Consider the following 12,731-nt stretch of genomic DNA (forward strand, 5'->3'; position numbering starts at 1 on the left):
AAAGTTTACCTCCTCGTTGTTGTTAACATTTCGATACGCATATAATACATGTATCTATATTCCTTATGGTGAAACATTTTAGCATTATTTCTATCAAATGATTCATTCATTATTTTGGAAGACAGGAACTATTAATCGATATTGTTATAAGATAAATGAATAAGATAGATATTTTAGTACAGAAAAAGGTTATGTATATGTCAGAGTAGGGAAACTTGTTCTTTTGCAATACAGATCTCAAATTACTTATATGCAGTCCCATTTGTTGAATTATGTCAGTTATGTGATTTCATACTACGTGGACTTTAAATTAGTTTATATTTTCAACCTTTTAGGCGAAATGCCAATAAAACGTTACGTCACAATAAAATGAGGGTAAGGTTTGTGGCAACAAAGGAATAACTTCCAAGATTTACAGTGACGTTGTACTAACCTCCTTATTTTAGATATTAAGATTTTTTATCAGGTAAAAAGTAATTCATTTTTCATGGTTAGGTAAATCATCATAAGAACATTAACAACTCACACGTATTTTGTAATATAAATAGAAACAAAGTCAGTGTCAAATGCTTTTTTAAAATAGCTTAACGGACCAGATTGCACAATTTTTTCTCAAATTGCTGTAAATTAAAAAGGATGCAACTCACTGTTATTGTTTTAAAGTCAATGTTCATGATATTTAATTAATTTTCCTTTCATCAGATTTAAAATAATAGCCATAATGCCTATTATAAAAACACAATATAATCAACAAACCCTTAATAAAACGTTTAGTTTTGGAAAACTGTTCGTGGTCTTATCATAAGATAACATAGCTGTCCAAAAGCATTCGATTCAGTTATACAAGTGCAATTCAAATTCTTTAATCACTTCTTTAATCACTCAAAACCAGACAACTAGCATATTAGATGTTACAAGCCATAACTGGTAATGTTACAACAAAATACTACAAATAAACACAACTGAACTATAACAGTCAATACAAATGCAAACAAAGAACATCAAGTTAAACAGCAAATCCTGGTTAAAACCGGTTATAGGATTTCAGAATATTACTGTTTAAATCAATTCAATCGTCTTCTACGAGTTGATGGCTGAAGTGTCTTGCTTTCATTAAAGTCGTTGCGACATTTTTGGTTCAATATTGAATACAATTTATGGGAAACATTTTGTATAAACCCTTTTTAATTACCCTCATAAACAAACAAATAAAGCAAACAAATGCGCTTATTTCGTGATTATTTAGTGATAAATTGTTCCTAGGGATCAAGATTCACGGTCCAGGACTCTGCAAAAACAATAGACCGTAAATTTTGTCCCCTCGGTTGAATTTCACCATCACCATCACCATCACTCGTAATGATGAAGGATTCTATTATTTTAAAATAGATTTCATGATAAAACCGAAAACGAAAGTAAATTTCAAGGGTTTTACAAATTAAAAATTGATATATAAATTATCTCCAAAAACAAATCTATACTAAATATACAGCAGTAAGTTATGTTCGTATAACCTTTGAATGAACTGTAACTTATGATATGAAATAGATTAATTCCAGAAAACAACACGTACTACTTTTACCTGATCTTGATCGTGTGTTAGTCTCTCTCTATTTTCCAAACACTATAAATAGATTTATAAAAACAAACTTTGACAATGTGACCCTTTAATCTACTGGGGATGCCACTAAAAATATATTGCTCGTCCAAGCCAATTTTATTTGGCGAATCATTTCTACAAAATAAAGTAAAAAGGGCGTGTTTAATAAAAAGGTACGTATACGTAAATGATGATATCCCTATGCATATGAGAACCTCCCTTTATTATACAATGAGTTACGGCAAATTTACTATGAATTTGATAACTTTAAAACGAGAGTGAAAAAAATGACACTTCCTGAAAAGTGCTAATAGTCTTGGATAGTTTTTTGTACAAGTTAAAACATGATTTTGTACACCCTGTAACAGTGAATTTAGGTCTGGTTTGTGACCCTGTCTTTTCAATGGATAAATATGAAAAGAATCGGTGGATTTTGGTACAATTGACGAGATATGTGAATTATTAACCAGTTCGGACAAGCTCATTTACATATTACTTGAGTTCGTTTACAAAATGTTTTAGGGAGTTTTTAAGTCGTCATGTACACTTTTTTTTATTAGTAAGGTTAAATCCATGTATGCATACGCCAGTATTACAATACACATTTTACTAAAGAGACCAATTGAGATGGTGCAGAATACTTGCATAATAAAAATTATTGAGATGGATATGAGATACTCTCTTTTAATTATTTGAATAGCATTGTTTGACAGTTGATGATACAACTAGGTACAGTTTAACCAATTTAGGGTAATCAGCATCAGTAAGAGTTGTCCATGTAAGCAACTTCCTTTTCCTCTTTACCATCTGGCCAGATAGCCACAACAAAGAAAAGATTACAAATCTAGGATCATCAAACATCCAGAGTGCCACCTAATAGACGACGAACTCAGGAATGGGTGTACATAATCTTTAGCAAAGGACAGGGGCTTTAAAAAGCCTCGCCCTCTCCCAAGGCAAGAAAAGCCCGGTTCTGCCGAGCCTCAGGCTGAGGCCAGCCAACATACCCCTTGCCTCAACAATCTGACAGCGACCATTAGAGTGAAACATGGGACTTTGGGCTTTGGCAAGATCTCTATCAAATTAGACAGAATTATTTATCATACACCAAAATACCAAGATTGTCATTTTTAAATCAAGAATTTACGCATGGTTTCAAATTACATTATTTTGGCCCATATTACCCAGGTAATCAAAATATTACTATGTTTAGGCAAACAGAATTCGGTAGCAGAGCAAAAGATTGACAGGGAATTTTTGGGGCAGATTTTCAGGGCCATTTACCTTAAACAACCCCTTTTTCCATCGCTGCAGATATCTCATTTATGGCTTGTTCCCAAAAAGATGCCTGGTATCGTCTTATTCACCATTTACTGTATACAGGGAAACATTCTTCCCAGTTTTAATTTCGCCCTCGTTCTCAGAGGGCTAATCCCAAAATCTAAAGAAATTTGTTTGAATAAAACTGTGTCTGCGCGAATTCAAGACGGGGCAAAACCAAAAAAAAAATAATCCTTTATTCAATTTTATCCAGCAGCCTATTCAACTATGGGCGATGCTGCTGCCATGATTGCCAGATTAGGAAGTGGGACAATCTTAAAAAGTCGGACATTAAATCAGCCTTTCGGTTAAGACTGGTCAGTTAGCAGCACTGATTTTGATCTGATAAGCTTTTCTTTAACAATGCTTATTATGACAACAAGATAATGTCCTTTGTCGTAAGGTTGGTTGTACGGTCTGGAACAGGTTTGCTAGCTTTCTATTTTGGGTGACAAGGGTTCATCCACAAAATTTCTACACTATCTAGATGACTTTCTTTTTGTGGCCAAGATTTTAATTCAAGGAAACAACCTTAGACACCTTTCTATTGCTCAGCAGCGACCTCGGGGTCCCAATTGCAAATGAAAAAATAGAACAACCAACCAAATTGCTTACTTTTTTAGGCATTGGATTTGATAATGTAGAAATGATCATGAAAATTCCAATTGAAAAAATGCATGAAATTAAACAAGATTACCGAGGACATGAAATTAAGAAGGCAACTCTTAAACAACTTCAATCAACAATCAACATGGCAGTTGTGCAGGTTATAAACACCACAACATTAAAATCACATATGGTTATAAAAATTGTAAGAAAACTGGTTCTCACATGTCTCAAATATAATAATTTAAATTAAAGTATCGAAGAACTGACGGGAGTTGATTTTATCGATAATTATTTATTTAAAATTCAATGATATGTATTTTGCATGACAAGTGCTGGTAGTTTCTAATCTGTATTTGAATTACGCACATTGTTATAATATGAATTTTCGGACTTTTTCGACACAAGAAAGTTGATAAAACCCCATATGAATCATGTTAAGTAATATTTAAAGATAGAATTTATTAAATTCAATCAAACTATGTATCAGTGATAGATATATTTCTGGAAAATTTAGGGATCCAAGCAATATTGAACTCTGTCTCGTTCAGCCAAACGCTCGGCTGTTGCCTTTAATCTCCGACAAGCAAGAGAGACTCTCTGCTTGTCGGAGATTTACGGAGACAACCGAGCGTTGAACGAGACTATATTAAACTCTGGCGTAAGAATACATACGATTAAAAAAAATATCTAAATTGTTCGTACCATTTAAAATCTGGCTATTTTGAAGGTATTTAAAAGTAAGGTTCCTTGAAAAAAAAATTATTTATCAATTATTTTCAAGAACTTAGTCTTGTCAGTGGCGATGATTTGTGCTTTGGTCCAAACACTGTTTCACTTTCGGTTTATGCAGAGTAACTGCATAGGAGAGTTGATTAAAATCAACTCCCAAAAAGCAAATCACATAACATCTGAGTTAAGTTCTATTGTCGATTGTCTCTCTCGTTCACAAGGGGGCAAATTCCGTCAGCTAGCACCGACAACAGACCCATGGCTATCAACACTCCCCTAGAACATTTTGGAAATTTAAGAACTGAAGCTAACAGGCTTGTCCAGGGCTCCATACCAACATTAAACACACATAAAGCCTATCAAGGAGCTTTAACTAATTTTTAAAAAATCTCAAAGGTTGTGGGTTAACATTGGTTTTTTCCATTCATTTTTATCACTTACTTAATTGTATTGCTCATTTGTCCATTTTAGGTACAGCATAGAGAAAATGCTCTATCTTATATTCACAAAGAACCTGGGGGAATAAGCGGAGACATATTTCCACACAGAGCCACAACCCTATTACCAGTATGTTTTAAATGACAATCAAGCATTTAGTATAATATGTGTATTAAGTTCAGTTACTTTATTTTCCTGTGCTTAAATGTACATATCTTCAGTGAATTTAGGATGTGCGTGTACATACAATAAAGATTTCAAAACGTGGCTTAAAGTCAATAATTAATTAATAAATACCCCTCAATACAATAATTTGGTTAACTAAAAAAAATGCTAAAAATAACTTATTTAGCAGTTAACTAAAAAATATAAAATGTTTAATTCATACTTACCGCATTTTTTACTTTCTTTACATCAAGTGAGTCTTTCGAATTTAAACAAAGATATAAAAATAGTTCTACACGATTCATTAGAATCAAACACCTACTTCAACATATCTTTGTTCCAAGAAGCTTCAGCATGTAATCACATGTTTAAATCCATTTAAATAACAAGCCCAATTCATTGCACAAACATATTTCTCTCTTGACAATTTGATGATCATCTTGAAAATTTAATGGAAAAAAACTTTTTATCATAGGGTGTGTCTTGGTCATGGTACCATTTTTTTTTAAAATTTAAAGTGATATTCACATGTGTTATCAGAATATGCTCTTTAAAAATTCTTTAAAAATGGTATGATGAACCATCCTTAAAAAAAACTATCGTCTGAACATTCGATTTCATTAGCATTTTGTTGCTGAATTAGCATATACATATTTTGATGTCTTATTATCAATTCAATTTAAAGTCAGTTTTTGAAGGTTTTTGAAGGTTTGGCAATACTGAATGATAACAAATGTTTACTAAATGTAACAAAAGTGATATTTGTAAGAAAAAAAGTGTGTGTTTTCAAATGGACTTCAGTGGTTTTAAGTCTTTGCTTACTCCCCCACGTTTTTAAGAGGCATCTAAGATAACACCCAATTCTTAATTTTCAAGAAAGCCTGCAGGATCTCCATTAAAAGCGAGGCGTCACAACAGATCCTCGAATTTAACTTTATTTTTCAAAGGATCATATTAGCATTGCCATCTATTTGCAGATCTCCCTACGAGAGTGTTTCATTTTCCACTATTTTCCCCATCGCATATCACAGTTTGCTTAGGGTAAGCGAGGTCTTGTCTATCCACAGGGCACAAATCTCAATTAAGGGAAACAATAATAGCATTTGAATTCCAAGGTAAAACACAGATGAAATGGGAAATACAACCATGTTGCATATATATAAATAACCAAATTCGTACATATCTCCAGCAAGTTGTGTACTAGAATTTTCACGCCTACGCCCTGACAGTGGCTCTATTCTATCGACATTTCGTTTTATTAGAAGGATGTTATCGACTCCGACAGCACATTTGGACGGTTTTTACTAACAACAGGCCTTAACGGTCACCTGAGTAGCATATAAACCATATACAAACTAGTCGAGGAGTCTCATATATTCATTTAACTGGGTTTAATTCTGGAGTAGAAAAATTATAAAATTGTAATGACGACCACCTCGCTGCCTGAAATCTTTAAAAAAGAACTTTGATACCTATAATTTTGGCGAAAACCTTAAAGATCTGGTCTACAAAATCATGAATTAAGTTTTCCTATCAGGTGTGTCTGAGTAAAGAAAATAATTTTTAAACATTAAACGCATTAACACCTATAAATTCATTTTTGCCCTGCCCTAGAGTCAAAACCCATACTCCAGGGGACATGAAATTTAAAATTTTAGTAGAGGACTTCCTGGTAAACATAATTATGAAGTCAGTTTTTCATACAGATGTGTGAGAATAGGGAAAACAGATTTTAAAACAGTATATCATTGACCCTCTAATACCAAATTGCCCCTCCCCCCCATGTTCTGAACCCCTGACCCAGGGGCCATGAATTTCATAATTTTGATAGAAGGCTTCATGGACACCATAATCATTTATTTACTTATTAACACACACACACACACACACACACACACACACACACACACACACACACACATATATATATATATATATATATATATATATATATATATATATATATATATATATATATATATATATGAGAGAGTAAAGAAGAAGATTTTCTAAGATTTGATACTTTTTTACTGTATGGCCATTTGGCCCCGCCCTTGAGCCAGAACCCCTTACCCAGGGGCCATTAATTTCACAATTTTGGTAGAGGGCTTTATAGACATTATAACCATGCAACTAGTTTTTTCCTCACATGTGTGGGAATAGAGAAGAAGATTTTTTGAAAATTTGGCTTTTTTTGCATAATTGGCCCTACTTGAAATACCCAAACGTAACCTGCAATACACTAAAGTAGAAATGTTATAAGAACGCCTGTTAAAGTTGCTATTTTAATGATAGAATATTTTGTTATAAAAAATTCTTGATATATACTTTTATTCTCTTGATACAAACAATTAATTATAAACATTAATTTTCCCTTTTTGCGATTTAGTTGTAAAAAGTTATTTATTCTGAATACCCTTAACGAGTGTATTATGACACAAGGTGGTATTATCAAATTTAAAATAGTCAAAAGAATAGAACGTTTTCTCTACTTTTTACAATGTAGGAATAAATATGAATTTTTTGTTCATGATATTTTTATATTGAAGCTGTTGTTTGCTTTTGTGTCTTCTTTTTAAAAATACCCGGAAGTGTCCCACTATAAAGTGGTAGTGTCAAAAGAACCCCTGTCGAAGTTGCTGCTATGGTGTTACACAAACAGTCCCATCTTTCCAAGTCAACGGTTACTAATACACGACTAAAAGTAGAGAGGAGCGGATCAGAAACCCTTGACTTGTAAAAGATGTAATAATCCTCTCTCAAATGATTTCAAACAACAAGTTATATTAATTTAAAATGAATTTTTATGGCGCCGATAAAAATTCCACCTTGTCATATTTTAGAAGTTATGTAAAAATAATATAAAAATTGGTCAAAAACTCATTTGACCTTACAGCATTCTAGGTTAGCTAAATTGCAAATTCATAGTACCAAATGCGAAAAGTCAAGTACAAAATGTTGCTTTGGTAAAACATTTTATGTAAGAAGAGTGGTTAAGCTGTTTTACATGTTCATATTATCTGTTCTCAATGCAAGTTAACACCACATAAAATGTCAAAGTACTGCATATTCCGAGACTGTAAACACATTTACATACCATAAAACATAAGGCAAAGATCAAATTGTGCATGATATTCATTGAAATAATCTATTATGGTATTTTTGCACAAAACGTGTCATTATGAAAAAAAAATTTGTTAATTCATTTCCAAAGTCATTTCAACTAACACATTAAATTTGACGATTTTGGTCAAATTTAGTTGAATCGGTTTGTCAACCCTGAAAACTGCATTCAGTTTTCCTCAATTGTCTTATTCAACGCTTTAACATATTCATCCTTTTGTATAGCAAATTCCAAGAATATCTTAGCCTTTTCCTTTCTATTTTTGTTGGGGTCAGACCACGAGATTTTTTATTCTTCTGGGATATCTTCAAAGTGGACGATAGTACTTTTGATAAACTCGGAGTTTATTTCATCCAGAGGATCTCCTCTATTTTGTTGAATCCTCTTCTTTATAGGATCTGTCAAAAAACGTGTACAAATTAAGAATCCACGTATGCAACTTTTGAAAAGAACTAAAAGTCAAACAGAAAAGTGTAAAGTAACTTACAAAGCTCCTCATGTGTTGATTTTTCTTCATGCGAAAGAAGAATTCTTTCCAAACATTCGCATGCTTTTTCTCTTTTCTCCTTTGGTAGCATGTTTAGTTTTCAACTTTGTGAATTTTGTGTGGGTTATAAAACCAACCGAATTAAATTTTGGGAAAACAATACGTTGAAAAGAAGATTTTCATTTTCTGCAAGACCTATGATAAAAAAACTTCGCTGTTTAATATACATATAATTGATAGTTATATTGTTAAAAATGAGTACCAGGGATTAGGCCTATTCAATATTCTGTCTTTAATTAAATACAGTTCTTTTATGGACTGTTTTTAACAAGAGTCGAAAAATTAAAAAAAAAATCTAAGGTTATGCAGTAGGAATCAATACTGATCCATCCATATTATTTTCAAAGGTCTTTATTTAGAAACCGGTTAACGTTGGATACCTTTCTCATTGGGGGGAAGATAACAAAATTGGATACAATGCCTGTAGTAAACAATAATAATTTGGTACAGGGCTATTTTAAAAACATTTATCTTTACCACGAGTTTAAAATGAAATATCAGTTCACGCAATTGACAGGACTATACCATTCTAAAACGTAGAATTAAAACGTAAAAGAATTTGTTCATTCCTGAAATGCTCAGTTATTGTAATAATTTATGCTTAATCATTAAAAATTATTAATTACCCGTTAACAAGTTTAAAAAGCAATATTCGATTTATCTAAAAAATGTTTTATTACTTCCATATCATTTTTACGTAGAAAACTCAGACACAATTGTATTATTAACTACAACGGCTTGAGAAGTATTTCCATATGAGGAGGTTGGATATCAACATTTTGAAATTTTGACTTTTACTTGGTATTGTTTTACAACCTTTATCCATCAGATGTAAGCTTAACCCACCCAGGGTTGTAATTTTGCATTATGGATGCTTTAGAATACCTCAAACAGGGTAGCGATTACTGTTTGCAAATTCGAAAAAGTATGTTCGGGGTACTAAAGTCAGTCATACTTGCAATTTCATTTTGTTCCACAAAACTTTAAATGTGATTAGTACCACTTGCATGTTGTAATGATTTACAATGGCCTTTTTATAACAAATCAAATTTTGACCGTTTTCCAATAATTTATGAAAGGTTATTTGAATGCTAGCATCTCATGGCAAATCGATCTATTTGATTTGATATTAAAGGAAAACAACCCAAAACCGTTTGTATATATTTTACTATAAATATTCCATAGCTATAGAAAATAGCAAAACGTCTCAGGATTTCGTGAAATGTTTGTTCTCAATATTTGCTAGCTCTTTAATTTTGCCCAAACCTACATTATATGAAAAATGAACATAACAACCAGCCATAAAATATTTTTCTTTTCGATTAATCATTAGTGTATGATTACTTCTTTTAATTTCCGGTTGTCTGTCCACTCCCCCTTCAAAAAACGATGCTACCTGCCTGTTGATGATATACACAACAGTTTTAAATTTCACAGGTATCCACATATTTTTTAAGCAAAATTATGACGTTTGGATCTGAAATTGCTACATAAAAATTATTCAACAAGAGAAAAGCTGTCAATGTGGCAGAAAACCGGGCTTTCGTTTGAATGAACAGCACCATGAACCATTAGTCAACCCTGAATTGATAAACACGACCTATCCAGAGAAATTGGGTACTCTATATGCAATATTTTGCATAGAAAGACTAAGTTCAAGAGCTGATATCTTTTGTGTGCAAAAATTATAAAAAATCATAATCGTAGTAATATGCATATCTCTGATATATGTACAATTGATCTGGCGAACAAAAATTTCCTATCCTGAAAACTGTAAAAAGAGTTATCCTTACAATAGGTTGAAAAATATTTGCAATGTATGATGATGTACCACTGCAGTGAATCGCCTGTAAAGAATCATCCATTTGTTGTGTTTCTATATGCTTGCTGGTTGATGTTGACAGTTGGTGTGATGCATTGGTTATTTACCAGATCTTCATTAAAATTTTGAATATGCATTTTTAAGTTATTAACTCCTAACTGAAAAAGAAAACTTCAAATACCTTTGCTTTTAAATCTAGTTGCTTTCCAAAAGCTTTCCAAAAGCTCGATCTTAATATTCTTCGAAAGGAAACTGTGAATACATTTATTATTGATTTAAATTTATATGCATTGTCTTAATTCTCAAAAATAAAATATGTTATTGATAGTAATAAGCGAGAGTTGTAACTAAGTGGTAAATATAATCGGCCATCTTTTGACTAAAGGACGCAATTCTTCGACTAATTATAAGTTCTCTGAGTGAAATTGACATTCTTAGTTCCTTTATCTTTATACATACCTCTTTTTCCAGTAAGTTAAAATACATGTAGTCTTTAAAATGGCAAACAACTTAGTCAGCAGGCAGTTCAAAAGGCAAAGGTGATGTTTTTCAATCTAGCGTTTTAAAATGTTCCTGGCGAGGAATTTGCATCATGATATCATACTAAACATATTGATTTAAAATTTCTCTCCTATTTTAAACGGAATCAATTATTGTGGATTAGATCTCCTTCTTGTTTATTGGCAACATATATTTTATGTCATTTTTTGCGTTAACTCAATATACCCATTCTGTTGATCCTTTAAAAAGTAGCGCTATACTCAGTGGAATGTTTAAAAGGACATTGCACCTCTTACAGAATAAAAGATGTTTTATTACGGGTCATGATGTAAGTTACTTAAAATTATTTCTTCTTAAATAAATTTTACGATGCTGATATAGATACCACAATTTGCCAATTTAGAATGGTGGCCCATTTAAAAACAGGATGGTAAATACATGTATTTTCTAAAGATTAACAATTGTATAGTTAAATTTTGGGCGATATTTTTAAACCAAATAAAATATCTAAGATAGAAAAAATAAGACATGTCTTTTTCAAAGATAGTAATAATATATTAAAATTGTAATTCTATAGAAAAAATGTTTATAGATATTTTTGGAATACTGTTCTAGCCATGTTTTGCATTTTCATTCGGATTGCGACTACAACAGTTTATGCTTGCTTCATTTTTGTATAGATAACTCTATTCTGAAGCGATGTAGTTCTTGAGAACCAAATCACTAAAAAAAATTCTCTATGAGTAAAAAATTTGCATTTCACATGTGGCCCCGCTATTGGTCCGGAGTTAACAGTTCTGGAAAAAAAGACACGAGTCTACACTGAAAATGTTGAAGTTTGTATAGTAAGATCACATATATATTTCTGCAAAAATGACACCAGATTACAAATGCCCATAAACTCATTTGACCCTCCAGGTAAGATAACATCGAGAATAAATAGTAACAAAAAGTAAAAAGCAAAATATCAAGTTCAAGAAGTTGATTTCGTAAAACATTTTATTTAAGAAGAGAAGTAAAGCTGCTTTACACGTATACATTATTTATGCTTAATGCAAGATAACAACACATAAAATGTGAAAGAACTGCATATTCAGAAAGTTTAAAAAATACCTTTAAAAAGATGATATGCTAACATTCACGGTTCTTTCAATTTTAATTATGCACAACACAATTATCTCAGACAATGTAAACATATATAAAATATAAGGCAAAGATCAATTGTGTATAATATTCCGTGGTGCAATCTAAAATGGTAAAATGTATTTGTATTAAACGTGTCATTATGAAGAAAACATTCATATAAAAACGAAAAAAGGTGAGCCATCTTTTTTAATATATTGGTTACGTGATCGAGTATGATACATGTATTTTCACGGTTAAAAATTACACATTAAATTTAATCATCTGATTTCTCGGTTAATTTCCTTTCCAAAGTCAATTCAACCAAATTTATTTTCTATAGAGAAATATTATACAACTTGTGAAAAATATCAAGTACATGATTGTCAAATCTCTAATCTTGGACGATACATGAAAATGGATTATTTAGTCAAATTTGGATGAATCAGTCTGTCATTCCGTAAACTGCATTCCGTATTCCTCCATTGTCTTCTTCAACGCTTTAACATATTCATCCTTTTGTAGAGCAAAATCCAAGAATATCTTTGCCTTTTCCTTTCTACTTTTGTTTGGGTCAGACCACGAGATTTTCACGTCCTCAGGGACATCTTCCAACTGATAGATGGTACTTTTGATAAACTCAGAGTCTATTTCATCCAAAACATCCTCTCTAATTTGTTGAATCCTTTTCTTTAAAGGAGCTGTCAAAAATAGCAAACAAATTAAGAATCAGTGTATGCAGCGATTAAAATGA

The 12,731-nt window shown here is 31.8% G+C and overlaps 1 protein-coding gene across 9 annotated transcripts in view; it reads right to left on the reverse strand.

Annotated features, from left to right (window-relative positions):
* Positions 1-12,096: 12,096 nt before the first annotated feature.
* The window catches only part of LOC105349046 (uncharacterized), a 49,578-nt gene continuing 48,943 nt past the window's right edge, over positions 12,097-12,731 (reverse strand). For all 9 annotated transcript variants that reach the window (XM_066086879.1, XM_066086882.1, XM_066086880.1 and 6 more), the window contains one exon: positions 12,097-12,678. In XM_066086879.1, the coding sequence (XP_065942951.1) occupies positions 12,431-12,678 (248 nt within the window). In that variant the 3' untranslated portion in view covers positions 12,097-12,430. The remainder of the gene's footprint in view (positions 12,679-12,731) is intronic.

This window comes from Magallana gigas, chromosome 6 (assembly GCF_963853765.1).
Source record: "Magallana gigas chromosome 6, xbMagGiga1.1, whole genome shotgun sequence".
Taxonomy (NCBI): Eukaryota; Metazoa; Mollusca; class Bivalvia; order Ostreida; family Ostreidae; genus Magallana; species Magallana gigas.